This window comes from Diabrotica virgifera, chromosome 10, assembly GCF_917563875.1.
Source record: "Diabrotica virgifera virgifera chromosome 10, PGI_DIABVI_V3a".
In the NCBI taxonomy this organism is placed as follows: domain Eukaryota; kingdom Metazoa; phylum Arthropoda; class Insecta; order Coleoptera; family Chrysomelidae; genus Diabrotica; species Diabrotica virgifera.
In genome coordinates this window covers 127,194,139-127,215,896 of record NC_065452.1, presented here as the reverse complement: position 1 = coordinate 127,215,896, position 21,758 = coordinate 127,194,139, and the positions used below count along the sequence as shown (strand labels likewise).

At 35.0% G+C, this 21,758-nt stretch overlaps 1 protein-coding gene across 2 annotated transcripts; it reads right to left on the bottom strand.

The window, feature by feature from the left end:
- Window positions 1–4,254: 4,254 nt before the first annotated feature.
- On the bottom strand, window positions 4,255–6,587 carry LOC126878511 (uncharacterized). 2 transcript variants are annotated; one of them, XM_050641262.1, is made up of 3 exons: window positions 6,373–6,587; window positions 6,023–6,148; window positions 4,255–5,971 (listed from the first exon to the last, which is right to left on the bottom strand). In XM_050641262.1, the coding sequence occupies exon 3, from the start codon at window positions 5,082–5,084 to the stop codon at window positions 4,533–4,535; it is 552 nt and encodes a 183-aa protein (XP_050497219.1). In that variant the 5' UTR covers window positions 5,085–5,971; window positions 6,023–6,148; window positions 6,373–6,587; the 3' UTR covers window positions 4,255–4,532. Both variants share the same exon structure in this region, with proteins under 2 accessions (XP_050497219.1, XP_050497220.1).
- Window positions 6,588–21,758: the final 15,171 nt, after the last annotated feature.

Genomic DNA, 21,758 nt, shown 5'->3' with positions numbered 1-21,758 from the left:
ACTGTCAGGAATACCTATAAATACTTGGGTCTTAAAATTACACAAGATGGAACGTTGGACAAGAATATCCAAGAAAGGTGCATACAAGGAAGAAAAGCTATCGCATTATTGAACAAAATCCTATGGGACCAAAGTATCTCCAAAGAAAATAAACATAGCATCTATAACAGCATTGTTAAGAGCATTATAACATACAGCAGCGAAGTTTGGCCACTTAAAGAAAAATCCGAAAATATGCTCAGAACAACTGAAATGGACTTCTGGAGAAGATCTGCTGGTATATCAAGAATCCAAAAAATCAGAAATACAAGAATATTGGAGATTGGAAAAATGGATGTAAAGCATACAATAATGGACGATATAAAAACAAAGCAACTAAGATGGTTTGGCCACGTACAACGTATGGAATACGACAGATTACCCAAGCAAGTGCTACCTACGATGGGCACCAAAAGGACGGCGGAAAAGAGGAAGACCTAGGAAAAGCTGGATAGAAGGAATCCATAGAGAAATCAGAGAAAGAGGCTTGAACGAAGACATGTGCTACGATCGAGAGCAATGGCGATTGGGAATCGGAAGACGTCGTAGAACGTTATGAACCGATTATATATATGTATATAAAATAATTATTCCAGTATAAATATAATAAATATAAAATATAAATATAAATATAAATATAAATATAAATATAAATATAAATATAAATATAAATATAAATATAAATATAAATATAAATATAAATATAAATATAAATATAAATATAAATATAAATATAAATATAAATATAAATATAAATATAAATATAAATATAAATATAAATATAAATATAAATATAAATATAAATATAAATATAAATATAAATATAAATAGGTTATATAAATATAAATTATAAATTAAAATCAATCCACATTCCAACATTTACAAAATTTCAGATTTTGTCTCAGGATAGCAGAAACACGAGGAGATAGTCGAATAGTCCCCAACAACACCGATCGACTTTACATTAATGATTTTTATAAAAAAAAAAAACAAACCCGTCAAAACATTCAGAATTTCACATTTTGTATCAGGATAGTAGAATCGCAAGGAGGTCGTTCAATTCTTGATCCACAGCGCATCGGCTACGTCAGTCTCTCCTCCTTATACTTTAGACACGCCCACTATAGAAATCAAACGTGGGCGTATACAAATAAGCCGGTAAAGTAGGAAACTGTATCAGACCGGCAAAATTTATCGGCTCCATTAGTTTCTTTCTTTGCTAGTTTGGCACCTCTCACATAGATGGCGTAACATCAGACTAAATATTAAATTAAATAAACTAAATTACGTTATTTAAAAATAAAATTCGATTATAATTTGAAATTAATTATAAACAACTAATGGAAATTTAGTATGGATACACTTACCGTAAAACTTTATGCCTTTGATGACGGTGACAGCTAATACAACAATTAGTATATTATTGAAATTAAACTTAAAATAAACGGTTTAAAATATTTTTATTACGTTGAAATAAAATACAAATATTTTTATATAAAAGACTTCCAGTTTTAAATATAGTTGAAAATTTATAATTTTTTGAAGCCACCATTTTGTGGGCGTGCCCAAAGTATTAGGAGAGCCAGTAGAGGACGCATTTATCAGAATCGGACGATCTTCATCCGTTTCTGCCATCCTGATACTAAATCTGAAATTCTACTTTGGTGATTAGGTTGGTTGCTTAGGTGAAGTGAGTTTTAATGGAAAGCCTCAATTATTTCGGAAACGGCTTGGACGATTTTTATAGATTTTGGTGGGTATAGCTTTTCTAATGCGGCCGATATTATAGTGTTAATTACATTGTTGTCAGATCTTCCGTTTTTCTGGAAATCTAATAAACTTTCGTATTTCAAATGGAACACCCTATATATTTTTTGACTTTTGAAGTCCTTAAGAAATGCTGATTATTTTTCATGTATTGTTCCCTATACCCAAATGCCGTAATTTCGGAGTTATTGCTACATTTATTTAAAAAATAAATTACTTATAAACAAATTATAAAAATCATTTTTTCGGCCCGGGCAGACATTATTTTAGGTTCTTTGGATCATTGGGAACAAAATAGGTATTTTGTATTTTTTCTCTAGAGTTAATCGTTTCCGAGTTAGAATCAATTCAAAACTGAAAAAAATCTAAACATGTCCATTGTCAAGGCTCAAAAACACAAGTAGAAAATATTATTTTTGAAATCACGAAGTGCCCAAATTCAAGTTAAAACCTTATTTTATCAGTTTCCGATAAGTAATTTTGGGCTTACTTAATTTTAAAACATTGTTTTTTAGTTGTTAATGTAGCCGGATCGCCCGTCCTCTCACAAGCGCTTCATTAACAATTAAAAAACAATGTTTTAAAATGAAACATGTCAAAAATTCTTATAGGAAGCTGATAGAAGAAGGTTTTAACTTGAATTTAGGCACTTCGTAATTTCAAAAATCATATTTTTACTTGTGTTTTTGAACATTGAAAATCGTCATTTTTCGTTTTTTCCATTTTTAAATTGTTTATAACTCGAAAACGATTAACTTTAGAGAAACATTAAAACTGACCTGTTTTGTTCCCAATGATCCAAAGAACCTAAAATATTGTCGACCGGCCCGAAAAAATTAATTTTTTTAATTATTTGTTTATAACATTTTTTAAAAATAAATGTAGATAGCAATAACTCCGAATATACGGCATTCAGGTATAGGGAATATTACATGAAAAATAATCAGTACTTCTTAAGGACTTCAAAACCCAAAAATCATACAGGGTGTTCCATTTGAAATAAGAAAGTTCATTAGATTTCGAGAAAAACGGAAGATCTGACAACAATGTAATTACGACTATTATATCGCCCTCATTAGAAGACCCTTACCACCCCAAATCTATAAAAATCGTGCAAGCCATTTCCGAGATAATTAAGGTTTTCCATTTTCCATACATAAGACTCACTCTGTATTATGTAGGTGCTTGGTTTATTAGGTACTGACTACTGACATAATTTCAAAAGTATTAAGAGAGACGATAGGTTTCTGTAATCTACGCTACGCTCGTAGTCATCTTCATTTAATTCTTGCAACAACTGAATTTTGTATGGATTAAATGAATTACTTCCTACTTAATACACGCAAGATTGAAGAATGACCTACATCATGTATTTATGCAGCTCGCGTGAGGATGTATGTGGATCTTCAATCTTCAAAAGTTTTATTGTACTTAATTTATAATAGTTTTTGGTCTGTCTTTCTGAACTATTCTACTCGTCCAGTTTTCTCAAAGCGTTTTACAATTTTTTGTACCATCCTCTTATCGATATGAGAATGGTTTGTGAAAGTACTTACCTATAGTCGAACAAGTTGGCTAGTTCACTATAAGATCTTAAAAATCATCTTTATTGTAGAGCTTTTGAAAACACATAAAACAATTGCCAGCTTTAGTTATTAATACAATTTATTTTACAAAACTTTTCAATAAACGTCAAGCTATTCAGCTATTGTTAGTTTTATGAGGCCTATTCGCGCAGCATGCCTTGAAGGTATCCTCAACTTACCCATAGGGAGATCGCCTGCGCATTAGGTTTTCGGAGGGAAATATTCGACCTTATTGAACGTCAAATTTTGTAATGCGCAGGCGTTCTCCCTCTGGGTACGTTCGGGGTATACAGCGCGAATAGGCCTCTGAATTAATGTCAAAATCACAGCATTCTATATTTGAGGCCCCTAGACAGGGCCGGTTCTAGGATTTTGAGCGCCCCGGGCAAAACAGAATTTGGCGCCCTTTCATACTAATATATAAATTTACTGCAAATATAAAAAATAGTAAAAACAGGAGCGTCATTTGAAATTTTGATAGGGGGGGGGCAAGCATTATATATAGGGGAAGTGCGGGTATTGCCGCCCACTTAAGCAATTTACTGAATTATTCAAAAACTACAGGTCTTGATAAAAAATGTCAACTGTCAAAATACAGTCATTTTATCTACTTCTAATTATTTAAGCCTTAAAGTATTCATTTATTTAATTTTGCGGAGTATGACATTTATTTTCACAAACCTACACTTGGGCGGAATTATCAGACTATGCGGGTAATAGCGCCCACTGATGGTATAATACCGCCCAGGGTTTACATTGTATAAAAATCAAACACAAAATAATTATTTACGCACAAACAACATATATATATTTTTTATATAAAAAAACATTCAAAAAAATACTTAAGTAAAAAAACATTTCAAACTACACTCTATTTGCAATAATCGCATATAAAACTTTTGTGATTATCGTAACCACTACATTCTTTATGCGCCCATTTATGGCAAACTCCGCATCTGTACCACATTTCCGATTTTCCATATTCGCCACAATAGATGCACTCTTCTTCTACGTCGCTGCTGGGATCATCGGAACTGTGGTCATTGCAAATCTCCATTTCATCGTGTAGGGATGAACCGCTTGAAGAACTATCATCGAAGACTTTCCTCGTAACACGTTTAATTTTTTTATTAACGTGTTTTACATTTTTTGAAAGTTTTGCTTTTCTTTCTTTTGTATTTTTCTATTTTCTTTTTGCTCCAGTTCTATTTTTTCTGGAGTTGCCGTCAAAATCTTTGAAATGCCTAATTTTCTACCCCTCTTTTTTAATTTATTTTCAGTTATGACACACAACGGTGTCATTTCTTCAATCGATATATCTCCTTGTCTTTCATTTGTAATTCCTGATTTTGATGTTGAAGGAGTGACATCTGCATGAGCTTCGTTGGCTTTTGATGTACTTGGAATAACATTAGGTTCATTTGTTTCCAAGACTGCATCTTTTGAAGGCACTCGATTTGTTTCAGAGGTACAGGGAGTAAGTTCAGTTTCAGGAAGTTGTAGTTCAACAGCGGGAATATTAGAAAGGGTAGAAGGCAAAAAATCTTCGTCCGTGAAAATATTTGGTCTATATGGAACAATACCGCTTATTTCAAAGCCTTTTTGAGCTTTTTCCATGGTAGCTACACGAACGAATGCTCGATTCAAAATTTCAGATACATCAAATGGTGTTATTTTTTTGTGAACATTCATTTGAATAGGCAGATTTTAGCGGCCCAAAAAATGTCAAATCTAGTGGCTGTAGCTTATTGGACGTGTGGGGCGGAAACGATAACATAATGATCCCATTTTCACGGCAAAATTCATAAGCAGCTAAAGAACAATGACTGCTGTGATTATCTAGCAACAGCAATGCTGGGTTGTCGTTCGAAGTAGATGCGTGTTTATTAAAATGTTTAAGCCAAATCAAGAATAATTCTACAGTCATCCAGCCTTTGGCCGAGCATTCATATATGGCACCTACCGGTCCATTGCGTTTAAGCTGTTCCGACATTCGGATTCTAGGATAAATAAACATCGGAGGTATATATATCCCTGATGCACTTACTGAGCAGCACAGAGTTATATTTCGACCTCTCTCCCAACTTACAGCTTTTCCCAGTTGTTTGACACCTTTTGGAGCTACAATTTTGGATGGAACCTGCACCGTGGTAATGCCTGTCTCGTCAACATTAAATATGCGGCAGGCTTGAAAGTTATATTTTGTTAAAACTATATTTAAATTTTTGAAAAAAGGCCTACACTTTCAGCATTAAAACCCGAAATTCTCCCTAAACTGGTTGCCTCGGGTTTCCTCAAACTAAGATTTGGATGCCGTTTTAAGAAAGCTTGAAGCCAGTCTTTACCGGCCATTTTTTTGTCATCGTTGAAGCAGTGTTTGATATTATTTTTAACCGCAAACTCGTAGACGATTTTTCGTAAATCAGTGGCCGTTAGACCATAGAACATCTTTGCCAAATAGATGCAGCGATCAGCCACTCGCTTTTCTTGTTCAGTGGAAAATATAGGATGACGACCTAGTTGTGCTGCACAAGCATTGTTTGTATTTAACCTATCTTTTAATGTAGAATATGGGATACCTGAAAAAAGAACATTAGAAAATGGATTAAAAAATAAAGATCATATATTACCAAACTCTCTTGCACTTTGCCTTTTCCCCTTTCCGCTTCTAACTGCATTTATAGCTTCCTGAAGCTGTTCTGCGCTCCATGTTGCCTTTTTCCGCGAATTCATCATTGTCTTTGGCATTCTTTATCCTAAATTAAAAATGTATAAATCAATGTATAATACCGCCCACTGGAGGGTTAATGCCGCCCAAGTTGGGCGAAATTACCCGCCATCGCCATATTTCAAACAAAACAATTGTTAATCGTTATTTCTCAAAATATTGAAAGAAACTGTTTCGATTCATATATATAAGAGGACCGGTTACTAATTAATAAAAAAATCAATAAATTAAGTATAAAAATAAGTTACTCACAAATTATTTTCGAGCTCCTAAAAATTATAGTGGCACCACACAAAACACGTTGACTTCTCTGAAACAACTAAATATGCTTATGGCCGGCGACCTTGTTGCACGGTTCTCTCAGTAGTATCGTGGCGTCATTTCGATGTTGCCAAAGTTACTATTTCTCTATATTTAAGATATTTTATAGAGTGGGCGGTATTTGCCGCTGGGCGGTAATACCCGCAGTTCCCCTACAATACATTTATATGCAAACATAATACAAAATTGATCTATTTTTTGTAAATTTCAGTAATTTTCAGGGCCAGGGGGGGGGCAAATGCCCCCCCTGCCCCCTATCAAATGACGCCCCTGAGTAAAAAAGACAAAAAATCAAAATTTCATTCTAAAGAACTATGTAAAAATATATTTATTCAAGAAATTGTACAATACTTAGTTGTTATTTATAAATAATAACTATTGTACTATTTATTGAATCAATATATTTTTACATTTATATTTTATATGTAACTGATGCAACATATGTCGTGGCATAATGAGCGCATTTGAAGTTCAACCGACGAAGGAGCCAAACAAAAGATAAAGATAAATGCATATTGTCAACAAACAGAAAAAAAAATGCGTATAAACGTTGTACAATACCAAAAAAGATGTTGATTGTGCGCACAATCTGCATCTCCAATGAGGGAGTGGCATCCACATTCCACATGGTATAAAAAAAGCACGAGGATATTCCTTGCATTGCAAACACGAGCTTGTACACCTTTATTTTTTCCCTTCATGTTAGAGCCGTTGTCATATCCTTGGCATCTACAATAATCTAAATTCAATTGAAAATCATTGATTAATTGTGTTATTATATAATGAGTAGGCCTGTGACTCGATACCTAGAACCAAGGCTATGGGAAGCAATGGAAGAAAGACATCGAAGTGTCTCTTCGAAAATTGAACTTCTATGACAAAAAGTATCCTGACTTATGGGTGTGAAAGTTGTATAACAAATAAGAAAACCAAAAACACACTAGAAAGAGTAATAGAGATGGAATTCCTAAGGCGCGCTGCAGAGTAACAAAAAGAGAATAAATAACAAAGAGATTAAGAAAATAATGGGGATGAACTCAGATATAATAGACTAGATATAACAGAAGCAATTAACCTGGTATTGGCACTAAGAAGAACAAACAAAAAACGTTGGATAAACAGAATAACAGAGCGGAGCCCGATAGGAAGACGAAAGAGAGGCAGACCCCAAAGATCTTTCAGAGATGAAGTGGGCGAAGCGATGGAAAGAAGAAATCTGCGGGAAGGGGACTGGCAAAACAGAAAGAACTGGAGAAAACGGTTGAGTGAAGGAATACACTGAAAACTGTGGAAATCTTTAAAAATGATACAGGGTGTTTCCAAATCAGTGCGACAAACTTTAATTAGTAATTCTACATGAAAAAATAATGATAGTTTGTTCTATAAATGCATTTCCGAGAAACGAGGTGTTAAAATCTTTCTATCAAACTGACGATTTATTTATTGCTCTAAAATTATTGCGCATTCTTTGAAATAAAATCAAGCATTTTATATCCATCATTGGCGCGCATACGGGTAATGGTCTAAATAAAAAAAAAATAGTACGCCAAAATCATTTTAGAATTCCTCGTTCAATTTGTGACAAAAAAATCTTCCCTTTTTCATACGACGCGCCGTTTTGGTGCAAAAATAAAACACTTAACGCTTACAAAGTACCTACTCGTAATAGGTTTCTATACATTCATGTGAAGAACTTATCATTCCTAATCGTCAATATAGTCATAGTTTGGTAAAAAAAATTAAAATAATAAATAAATCACTTTACAATGAAAGAATGGGTAATATTGTATTTGCTAAGAGCGATAAGAATAAAACTTTTAAAAAATCACTTCAAATGTTCAAAATTTTCGTCGTTTACCTCATGACAATATGCGATTGAATATTATGATTTCCTACCATAAAATTAATTATTCATTTATTTTTTTTTATTACGTAGATAGCAACTAACCTAAATCTATATAACATAAAAAGAATAAAAACCCATTAATTCCACAATCAATATCTTACAAAACTTTTTTTTTTCAGAAAGCACGCGCGCCATTGTTAATGCAAATTTACAGAAAGACTAAATATTATTTAACCAATGAGGCGTATAACATTAAGGCCAGTATAGTATCGCTGACTATTCTTAAGTTTGTTGATAATTTAAAAGTTGATCTTCCTCTACATATTTTTAAGTAAATTGTTGACATACGTTATACGTGACAAAAATGACCTCGGTTAAACGGGTTAAACTCGGGTTAACTCGGTTAAAAATAAACTTCTTTCTTCTTGTAGTGCCTATCCGTTTCGGATGTTGGCGACCATCATGGCAATCTGCACTTTGCACACTGCTGCTCTGAAAAGATTTGTAGTGGTTGTATTGAACCACGTTCGTAGATTTTTCAGCCAGGAAATCCTTCGCCTTCCTGGTCCTCGCTTTCCCTCTACTTTTCCCTGCAAGACCAGTTGCAGCAGTCCATATCTCTCACTGTTCCTCATGATGTGACCGAGGTATTCGATTTTGGCTGTTTTTATTTTGATTAACAGCTCTTTTTCTTTTTTCATTCTCAGCAAAACACCCTCATTAGTAATGTGGTCGGTATAAGATATCTTCAGGATTCGACGATAAAGCCACATCTCAAAAGCCTCAATTTTCTTGCAGGTGGCGTCTGTGAGAGTCCACGACTCAACTCCGTACAACAGTATAGGAAATATATAACATCGTAGTAAAAATAAACTAACAATACTCAATACTTAACATGACCAAAAATGATATGTCATTGAACACATACATGCCTAAGTAGTACCTACCTAGATTTTTAAAGAACCCCCCAACACTGGCAACACGCAACACTCCTTATGGAAAAGTGGTCCCGGTCAAATTTAACGCACCTTTTGTCAATGATAGTCCTCAGTGAGTAGATTAAAGAAGTCCATGGTACCTAGGTCTGAAAAACTATTATTCTCGAGCTACAGCCTTCTGAAGTTCTTAAATTCAGGTACTCGGTTTACGTTAAGTGCACTAATTCACGGTCAAGTGAATGAAAATATCTATTACTGAAAGACGACAGACTCATTTTCTCCATGTATATTTGCGTGTTGCATATGAATTCGTGGTCAAAAATAGATGCATCGTATTTTATTCTTCAGAAAACTGAAGAAGTGCGATAGAAAATGTGCTGCTAGAGTGACATAACAATTATCATATTTTCATGAATGTTTCACACTTATTCAATACCAGTATAGCTGCAGTTCCACCTTATCTTTAGAAAACTACTGAACAGTGGCCGATTTAGGGGGGAATAGGGAAATAACACGGTCCAGAATTAAAGAAAAAATTGTTGTAACATGATTATTACACGTTGAAATACGTTAGCTTACATGCAACTTACTACAAACAGAAAAATTCACCCCAAATAACTCGACAGTTAGGAAAATAAAGGGAACTTATTGCACATGTTATTACCTATGTCTTTTATGTAGTTTGGGTTTATCTATTTTATATATTTTGGTGTTGGTGTTTTATTGGAAGTCGCCCCCCTCCCCCAAGGCAGATGTTCCGCCACTGCTACTGAAGTATCCGGATAGGTCGTTAGTTAACACGACAAATATGATGCATCTAAAAATCTAAACGAAACCAGTACAATCTTGTAAATATAAATATAATCCCGATTTTTCCATATAGAAGATTGTAATTAATATTTCGCGTTCACCTACTACCATGTATGTACATACTTTGTTTTTTCTTTTCGTATTGAGACTCCAGTATAAAGTACAAAAGGAAGCGAAAGTAGCAGTAGCAAAAGCTAAAGCAGAAGCGTATTCAAACTTATACGATCAACTTAATACCAGGGAAGGCGAAGCAACGATATATAAAATAGCCAAACAGAGAGCAAAGAAAGCAAGAGATTTTAATCAGATTAGATATATCCGAGATGAAAATAATAAAATACTAATTCACGAAAAGGATGTCAAAAAGAGATGGAGAAAGTATTTTGACAGTTTATTAAATGAAGAATTTGACGGACAGCCTGTCGAGTTAACGGAGACAGTAACAGCAATGGTTACCAGAATAACAAACGAGGAAGTGGCTCAAGCGCTTCAAAAAATAAAGAAAGGAAAAGTAGTAGGACCAGATGATATTCCTGGGGAAGTATGGAGAGCATTGGGAGAGACAGGAATAAGTTGGCTAGCAGGTCTATTTAACAAAATTATGGAAGTTGGACAAATGCCAGACGAATGGAGAAGCACCTGTCTACAAAAACAAGGGAGACATACAACAATGCACAAACTACAGGGCTATAAAACTACTTAGCCAAACCATGAAAATATGGGAGAGAGTAATTGATAGACGGATACGTGAAGAAACCGAAATATCCGATAATCAATTTGGCTTTATGCAGGGCAGATCAACAACAGATGCAATTTTCATTGTAAGGCAACTGATGGAAAATACAGGAATAAAGAGACCAACGCTCATATGGTATTCATTGATCTTGAGAAAGCATATGATAGAGTTCCTCGAGAGATTCTGTGGTGGGCTCTCAATAAGAAAGGAGTCCCTGGCGAATATGTAAATATTGTGAGAGATATGTATGAGGGAGTAACGACTAGTGTTAGGACAGGTGTGGGAGAGACTGATAAATTTCAGGTGAAAGTAGGATTGCACCAAGGCTCGGTGCTTAGTCCTTATTTATTCTCATTAGTTTTGGACCAGATAACATCGAAACTACAGGGTAGAATTCCATGGTGCCTAATGTATGCTGATGATGTAGTGTTAATAGGAAATAGTGAAAGAGACTTAGAACAAAAACTGGAACAGTGGAGACAAGCTCTGGAGGAAAAAGGTTTAAAACTTAGTAGGACAAAAACAGAGTATTTGGAATGTTCATTTAAAGATGGAGTTACTACAAATAAAATGGTATCTTTGGATGGTGAAATGATTGTGAAAAGCAATAGTTTTAAGTACCTAGGATCGGTATTACAGAGTAATGGAGAAATAGATGGAGATGCATGCAGTAGAATTAGGGCTGGATGGATGAAGTGGAAAGAAGCGAGTGGTGTGTTGTGTGACAGAAAAATTCCAATGAAGTTGAAGGGAAAATTCTATAGAACAGCCATAAGACCGGCTATGATGCACGGAACTGAATGTTGGGCAGTGAAAAAGAAAGAGGAACAACGAATGCATGTGGCGGAAATGAGAATGCTTCGATGGATGAGTGGAGTGACAAAGAAGGATAAAATTAGAAATGAGTATATTAGGGGAAGTCTAGGTGTGGCACCAATTGATGCCAAAATAAGAGAGCATAGGTTAAGATGGTTTGGTCATGTTCAACGTCGAGACGTTAATCACCCAATACGAAGAATAGCTGAAGTGCAGATTCCTGGAAGGAGTAGGAGAGGAAGACCAAAGAAGACCTGGGGGGAGACGATAAGGCAGGACATGTTGGTAAAGGGGATTAACATTGATATGACCCAAGATAGAATTGTGTGGAGAAATGCAATTAGGGAAGCCGACCCCGCATAGGGATAAGGCAAAGAGAATGATGACTCCAGTATAAAGTATAAAGTTTCTCCTACTAAAGTCTTTATACTCCGTATAAAATCCGTTTTCTCCACTCATATCTGATATGCTGGAGATTATTCTTTGCAAATCATCTAAGCCAAAGAATACCTACCCAGCAAGAACCGACACGGACGGCGATTCTTTTGTTGTTAGCATGTACTTAATTTTAGTATCGAGTTGCCAAGAGGACACACGAGTACACTGAGAAAAGTCTCACACATTTCTGGCGTGTATCGATAAAAGTTTAGTTGCACTGAGAAAAAGGTTGCATGCAGGGCCGGCTTTTGTTGACATTCTTAATATGGTGGAATTATTTTTGATTTACAAAAGTTTACAAATACAACACAAAGTAATGGTGAGAATTATATTGACTAAAACCATGGATAACATACCTTTTTTATCCTGATTTTAGCATTGAAAGACCAATAATAAAATATATTTAGTGGCGTGACATTCACTAATTATTATTTTTGGCTTATATTGATACAACGATACAAAATATAATTTGTTGTTTTCACCAATTTTGAAAAAATGTGAACAAGTTGGTGGGAATTTGAACGACTTGGTGTGACCTAATAGGCTGTCTGTCCGTCCGACCACGAATATAACTCCTTCCGTCACTATACCAGGTAGAATGACAAATGAGGTGTCAAATGAAAGCTTATAATCCATGGATGGTACTCAAGGTGAGAAATTTGACCTAGGCTGTCTGTCCGTCCGACCGCAAATGTAACTCCTCTGTACCAGGTAGAATCACAAATGAGGTGTCGAATGAAAGCTCATAATCCAAGGATGGTACTAAAGGTGCGAAATTTGACCTAGGACTTCCGGTTTTAGAAATGCGACCGGAAGAACTCTTTTAAAGTCACTGCAATAGCACAAGTGATATATTATTTGACGCGCATTCGCAAGACGAGAACAAATAATATATACCTACTTCTGGTTTCATGACTGTCTGTCCGTCCGACCGCGAATACAACTCCTCAGTTACTAATACAGATAGAATGACAAATGAGGTGTCGAATGAAAGCTTATAACCCATGGATGGTATTAAAGATGAGAAATTTGACATCGGACTTCGGTTCTAGAGTTACAACCGTAAGTACTGTTTTAAAGTCACTCAAAATATGATATGAATGTAAATAAAGATGACTCAAAATTAGTAAAATCGTATATCAATCGAAGCAAAGTTACACGAAGAGTTCAAATATCGACTTGCAAGTTCTACTTTCGATTAATTTGGGTGAAAACCTAGGACCAATTACTTGTTTGTCGAGGTATTTCCTAATTCATTACCTATATTTCGTAAAATAATCGAAAAATAACACAGCCGTTGTAACCGTCACGGAATCCAATTCTTTTTGGGTGACAAATGTTCGTGATCAACAACAAGAAACTGTATGTTAAAATCGAATGTCAATATTTTTAATTTTTATTGTCTTGGAAACCAGCCAAAAGTAGGTACATTCTTTAAAGTCGAATATCGGGATAAAAAACCAATAAGTATTGTACTATTTTATTTCTATAAATATAAAGGAGTGTGTATTTGGATTCCGAGCAGTAAATACGTACCATATCGCTCTCGAGATCCAAGTTCCAAGTTTTTGTGCCGGTCTCGGCTATCGGCCGGGACTAGTTTATTTATGGTAATTAGTGAAATAAAAAGTAAAAAACGATTTGAGTGATTAATTCTAAATGACTATTTATGTGATTAATTTTGAACTCAGTGGCGTACTATATTAAGGAAATGTACCACCAAAATCAAGTGCCAAATGGGGGTTGTATAATGTGCCCCAAATATATACACAGCCTCAACAACATCCAGTAATATCGCCCCCATTTTATGGATTCCCGAGCAGCCAACAGACAACAAACCAATATATCCCGCCTACTCCATTCCCAAACAAAAATCACCAATATAACCAAAACCTCCCTGCACCTCCAATGGATCAACCAAATACATCAAATGCTTCCCAATACATCCTCAGTGGAGAGGAAGTTGTCATGGAAAACTCAAGCGACGAAGACGACGAAACCATAGAAAATGTCCATGATTGGCAAACAGTCAAAAAAATTACAAAAAAAAAGAAAAGCAAACCCCAAAGATGATAACACAACAACAATGCAAGTGAGTACAAACAACATATTTGAACCATTAGAAAACCTAACTGATAATAATAACACACCAGTAACACCTAAACCTCCACCTATATTTATCTATGGGGTAAATGATATCAAAAAGATGACTGAAAACCTATCGACAGTCATTAAAGCAGAAGACTACCAGTCGAAAGCTCTCCCAAATGACACAATAAAAATAAACACAAAAACTATTGAGTCATAAAGAAAACTTATACAGCATGTAAATAGCAGCAAAATAGTTCACCACACATACCAAGCAAAACAAGATAGAGCTTATAGGGTAGTTATAAGAAATTTACACCACTCGATGCCAGTTGAAGAAATAAAAAGTGAACTAGCTAAATCAGGGCATACTGTCCGTAATATCATTAACGTCTTACACAGAGTGAATAAAACACCACTGTCAATGTTCTATGTGAACCTAGAACCGAAAGAAAACAACAAACACATTTATACACTGGATTCTATCGGCAATATGAAAGTCAGCTTTGAACCTCCTCACAGAAAGAAAAATATAACACAGTGTCAGCGCTGTCAACGTTATGGACACACAAAAGCGTATTGTACAAGACCTTACACATGCGTGAAATGTGGAGGAAGTCATCCAACGCCAGAATGTACAAAACCCAGAAATACACCAGCAAAATGTGCCCTGTGTAACGGAGAACACACTGCAAACTATAAAGGCTGCGTAATTTACAAGGACTTGCAAAATGTAAGAAATAATATACAACGCGGAAATCAGTCAACCCATAATAATCAGAACCCACATCAAAATGTTAACCCAGCACCAACTTCACAGTATCAGAGTCAACAATCACAGTACCAACAACAGAATGGAACCCAATCCTATGCCCAAGCAGTAAGAGCAGGAAATCAAGTAGCTGACATAGGGTGTTAGATGAACTTATTCTTAAACGAATTTAAAGCAATGTTCACCCAACTAATGAATCAAAACAGCATGATCCTTACCACGCTAACAACATTAATTAATAAAATTCATTAGATCTGTTCGAATAGCCGAATGGAACGCAAATGGTTTAGCAAACCATAAAGCAGAAGTAATTCAATTCCTAGAGGACAACATAATAGACATCCTCTTTGTATCCGAAACGCATTTCACAGAAAGAAGCGTAATTAAAATACCTCAATACTCAGTCTACCACACTAGTCACCCAGATGGAACAGCCCATGGAGGATTTGCAATAATTATAAGGAACAATATACAACATCATCAAATGCCGGAACATAAAACAGATAAGATACAAGCAACAATACTTAATATAAATGCCAGGCCTTGGAATTTCGAAATTGCTGCAATATATAGCCCTCCTAGACATAGAATCACAACTGAAGAATACGAAGAACTATTCAACAAGCTAGGTAATAAATTCATTGTTGGAGGTGATTGGAATGCTAAGCATACGAATTGGGGTTCACGACTCATTACACCAAAAGGCAGAAGCCTACTAGATGCCATCAACAACACAAACTGCACCTACTTATCGACGGGACAACCAACGTACTGGCCATCCGATACAAATAGACTACCAGATCTACTTGACTTCTTCATCCTAAAAGGGATTGCAGCAAACTACACAAACATAGAAGCACATTGGGATCTCTCCTCTGACCACACACCAATCATAGCAACAATCAGCACCCACATAATCAAACGACCTGAAATACCCAAGTTGACTTCCCCTAAAACTAATTGGTGTTAATTCAAGTACCAGCCTGACACGAATATAAATCTTGGAATCAGACTCAAAGAAAAAGATGACATAGATAAGGCTATAAACCACTTCACCTGTCAAATTCAGCAAGCTGCGTATCGAGCTACACCATCAACTCCAAAGCAAGAAAATAAAAATACCACTTCGAATTATATTAGACAACTAATAGTCAAAAAACGAAGAGGAAGAGGTAGTTGGCAAAGAAGCCGCAACATTAATGACAAACACGAATATAATCGACTAACCAGACAATTAAAAACAGCGCTAAATTAAGCACGCAATGCCACATTTGAACACTACATTAGTACCTTGTCTAAAGAAGATCACTAAATATGGAAGGCAACAAAACACTTAAAGAGACCTACAGAACACAACTCGCCAATTAAGAAAGATGATGGTACTTGGGGAAGATCAGACCAGGAAAAAGCTTCAGCATTTGCAGAATACTTAGCTGGTATTTTTAAAGAACACCAAGTAGAGAATAATGATGATGGAAACTTAATAAGAGACTTCCTGGATAGTGCTTGCCCTATGACGCTCCCAATAACACCATTCAATCCATCAGAAGTTAAACTAGAAATAGAAAAATGCAATAACCACAAAGCACCTGGATTTGACCTAATAACAGGATTAATACTGAAACATCTTCCGAGAAGAGCATTGGTCATGCTAACTACAATATACAATAGTGCACTCAGACTGACATATTCCCCAATCACATGGAAATTTGCTCAAATAATAATGATTCACAAACCGGGTAAACCTCCAAATAAAACATCATCCTATCGACCAATCAGCTTGTTGCCGACAATGTCTAAGATCTTCGAAAGACTACTACTTGGTAGACTGAAGAATGACATTAACCTAGATGTAGAAATACCCACACACCAGTTGCACACACAATTCTTAGATGTAGAAAAGGCATTTGATAGAGTATGGCATAATGGACTTTTATACAAACTCAAATGTATTCTTCCAACCCCCTACTACCTAATCATGAAATCCTACATTGAAGATCGTTACTTCCAAGTAAAATATAACACAGCAACTTCCACATATTTTCCCATTAAATCAGGCGTACCACAGGGTAGTGTCCTGGGCCCTCTCCTTTACCTATTATTCACCGCAGATATCCCAACCACTGAAACAACACAAATATCAACATTCGTTGATGACACCACCATAATCGCTGTCAATGAGGACCCTATTATCGCGTCTGCACAACTGCAAAACCACCTTGACCAATTGGGAACATGGCTCAACAAATGGAAGGTGAAAGTAAATGAAACGAAGTCAACCCAAGTTACATTTACAAACCGAAGGGATGTATGTCCAACAATAATACTAAATGATACACAATTACCAGTCAGCACACAAGTCAAATATTTGGGACTAACCCTTGACAAAAGATTAACATGGAAGCCGCACATTCAAGCCAAGAAAACCCAGATCAACATCAAAATACGACAAATGAGCTGGCTTATTGGTCGAAAATCAAAACTCAATATTGAAAATAAACTGCTCCTGTATAAAACTACGATAAAACTAATTTGGACCTATGGTGTTCAACTCTGGGGTTGCTCAAAGCCATCAAATATCAAGATAATACAAAGAGTCCAATCAAAAATATTGAGGATGATATTCAACGCACCCTGGTATGTAAGCAATAAAACCCTACACGAGGACTCAGCTACACCCTTGGTAGAGGAAAAAATTCCAAGGATCACAAAGAGCTACCTTGATGGACTGAGAAGTCATCCAAATGATGAAGAAAGACTGCTGAACACTCCTCCCGAATTCGCAAGACGACTGAAGAAACTATGGCCAACAGATTTAATAAATTAAAATTGTGATCAAATGTAAAAATTATAATAGGAGGGTTGCCACAGGGCAGCTTCTTCCTCATGTATTTAACATTCAAACTATTTGCTTATAGCTTCGATGAAGCAGATTGTAAATTAAAATATGTAATAAAAAAAATAATGTGTGTGTACTTTGTACGCACGTAAGAAGTTATACTTCTATTATATGATTTCTTAAAAATAAATATACTTTAAACAGTTTGTTTTAATTTTTTTTTAAACACCAAACTAATTTTGTGCTTACCGCTTTCAAAAAAAATAAAAAAAAAGTATAGGATTGCACTGGATTCGAACTCACGACCTCTCGATCTCTGGCCGAATTAGTCGAGGCATTGAAGCACAAAAAAAGGCCTTACTCTCGATTTTTGGCGCAGTAAGACGGATTTTAATGCAGTTTGGTGCGTTGGATTCGTGAGAATGTCAGGAAATTTTGTGAACTATTGTAATGAATAAGAAATCTGAAATTGCATTTGTGCATAAGAAAAATTCATTTCAAAAGTGCATTTTGAAATAGGCAATTATTATAAATTTGCAACCCGGTAAATAGTTGGGCAACATCCCGATTAATTATTTTAATTATTTTTAATCATTTGTAAGTCCATATAATAATAGTCTAAGATGTCAATAACCATTAATAATAAACAAAAAAAATTTCCTTATGTGGGAATTGAACCAAGTACTAACGGGTCCGTAGCTAAATACACATACCGCTAATCTACGCAGACACTTGCTAGACAACGGCGGTATTAGGTATAAACAAAACAAATTGGTAAGTAAAAATTGTAAAGAAAATTACTACATACTTAAACGTATTATAAAATTAATATATTGTGATGTAATTGTCTTTTTACGCGATTGACTCTACTATTTTATTTATTTATATCTTTAGGCACTAAGTTTAATTTAAATAAAGGAAGACTTACTTATATTATTTTATTTACATCATTTAATTATTTTAATAATTACAAATAACACCAACTAACACATCTAATTTATTTACAAACTCAAATTTATGATTTAATTAACTAAACATAATAATTCCGACAGCTAATAAATACATTTCATATCTTCGATTCGAATACAATTAAATTACGCGACGCGCTTCGATGAATGAATGACTGGCCTGTGCTCGAATCTCGGTTCTATATATACTTCGGCAGCGGTCGTCTCGAACGCCGTGGATAGGAATGGTATTGTCTCGTAACGCCGAGAAGCTTCGGGAAGAAATAGGCCAATTCGTGAGCGGACTAAATAGTGTCACAATATTCCTAAATTTTAGAAGAAACATTCGAAAATAGGTATGATTAATATCTATTAATGTTACTAAATGAAATATAAATATTTTGAAGTTTCACAATTTGACAATTCACTTTTAACTGTAGTGCCTTAACATTTTTAAAGCATCGGTGCTTTAAAGTAGCATTTTTAACGCTCCTATGGAGTGCTATAAATTGCATTTTAACACGTTTGTAGAAAAATATATTTAAAAACACTAATATATTCTTTCCACACCTTTTCTGGACTGATAAATACATAAATTAAAACATTTAGTAACGAACTCCATACTGCCTGTGTGCGCAGATTACTAAAATTTCACCCTCAATGAAATCGCGCCTAAAGAAGTATAACTTCAAAAAGGCAGTATAACTATTAACTAACCTTTGTTGTTTCTCTTCCCACAAATTTTAACACGCAACAACCATACATTACATAACCAAACCGTCAACCGTCCACACCACAGCTGTGCTACAGCTGCCATATTGGATAATTTTTGACATGTCATTTGAACATCCAATCAGAACAAAGTTATAATGCGCATGCGCCCGGATCATAGGTTTTACCATATAAAAATTCCCCCTCATATCGCGCGTAAAGAAGTATAACTTCAAAAATAAATATAAAGATGTAATAACTTAAAAAATATTTATACCTAGTATACAATAAAAACTAATAAGAAATCGAGAAAAGAGAAAAAGTGATTTAAAGTGGAATTAGAAAAAAATTATTCTGTGTGTGTCTTTGTACTCACTCTCATATGATTCCAACAAAAACTTCGCTATACTGCAGTATTATTATCATTATGTATACATAACAAACTTCTCTATCGATAAATAATAAGGTATAACAAAATTGCTACATATCTTTCTTGATTTTTTGGAATTGAAAATAGGCTTAAACCATCCCCTGTTCTTGTCTGGCAGCCACGAAATATACATGAAAACCCTCGTTGTTTCGCAGCCATTATAACAGTAAATAAACCACTTAACTATATACACACGAATAAATACTACACTAATAGGTAAACTAATACACTATACACAACTAAAATAAAAACTAAACTTAAAACCTAGAAAATAAGTCTATACAAAATATTACGAGCTAACTGATACAAAAACAAAATACTAACGCCAAGCCAAACAAACAACAAACGCCGATCCTGTACAAGATAGAAGTCACCAAAATTATTTGCTATTGAGGCAAATTGAGAAATGGTCGAGAAATCTCGCACATGCGCATAAAAATTTAGTTCATAGATAATCCGTCCGTGTCGGTTCTTGTGGTAGATATGTATTCTTTGTCTAAGCTAAGCTAGTTGCAAAAACTACTGCTTCGTCGGCATATCTACCTAATGATTTTTACAGGTACTCTAATTCTGCATGCGTGAAAACGTGAGGTGTCTTGTTCTGCTCTAGCAGCACTTATTGTGGTTGTTCCTCAATTTTCTGATGGCGCTTCAGTAGCAGTGGCGGAACATTTACCTTGTGAGAGGGAGCGACTTCCAATAAAACATCAACCCCTAAATACATAAAATAGATAAACCCAAACTACAAGACATAGATAATAACATGTGCAATAACTTCCCTTAATTTTCCTAACTGTCGAGTTAGTTGGGTTGAATTTGTCTGTCTGCAGTAAGTTGCATGTAAGCTAACGTATTTCAACGTGTAATAATCACGTTACAACAATTTTTTCTTTAATTCTGGACCGTGTTACGGGGGGAATTTCCCTATTCCCCCCTAAATCCGCCACTGTCCAGTAGTTTTCTAAAGATAAGGTGGAACTGCAGCTATGCTGGTATTAGATAAGTGTGAAGCATTCATGAAAATATGATAATTGTTATGTCACTCTAGCAGCACATTTTCTATCGCACTTCTTCAGTTTTCTGAGCAATTTTCGGAGGTTTTCTCAAGACTAAATTCCGATGCATCTATTTTTGACCACGAATTCATATTATGCAACACGTAAAAATGCATGAAAAAAATGAGACTGTCTTCTTTCAGTAATAGATATTTTCATTCACTTGACCGTGAATTAGTGCACTTAACGTAAACCACGTACATACTTGAATTGAAGAACTTCAGCAGGTTGTAGCTCAAGAATATCTAATAATTTTTCAGACCTAGGTGCCATGGACTTTTTAATCTACTTACTCACTGAGGACTATCATTGACCAACGTTTCGTTAAATTTGACCGGAACCACTTTTCCATAAGGAGTGTTGCGGGGTCCTTTGTCCAGAACTTTGAACAAAGTTTTCTCTAAACTTGGCACTTACACCCCTTGTGTCCTAGGGGCTTCATTTATGAATTACTTCCAAAAAAATCTGGCATTGAGAAAGTTTTATTTATTTAAGATTTTCGTGACTAGATAAAATACCAAGTGTTACATATGGTTGAACTCGTATTCAAGTGAGGATTCCAATAGTAATAGATACAATGCACGGAGTGTTGTATTTAAAAAACCAAAATGTTTAATGATATCAGAAAATTGGTAAATGTGGCAACATTTTAAGCATCAAATTTGAAATATGCATTTTGAAGAATAGGCGTACCTATCTCGGTTTTTGTACAATTCAAACAATCCACTTAATAAATAATTAGGCGTTTCCATAGTTCCATACTGTTGATCCATTCTGTATGCTATTATAGTTCTTTTTAAATTTCATTGATCACATTATCCATTATCTTCGATTGGTCGTTGTACTATTAGCGAAACTTTCAATTTCTTTACTAATCTCAATGTAGTAGGA

Excerpts from the sequence above, each read along its gene's own strand:
- LOC126878511 (XM_050641262.1), bottom strand. The coding sequence starts at position 5,084 with ATGAATGTTCACAAAAAAATAACACCATTTGATGTATCTGAAATTTTG.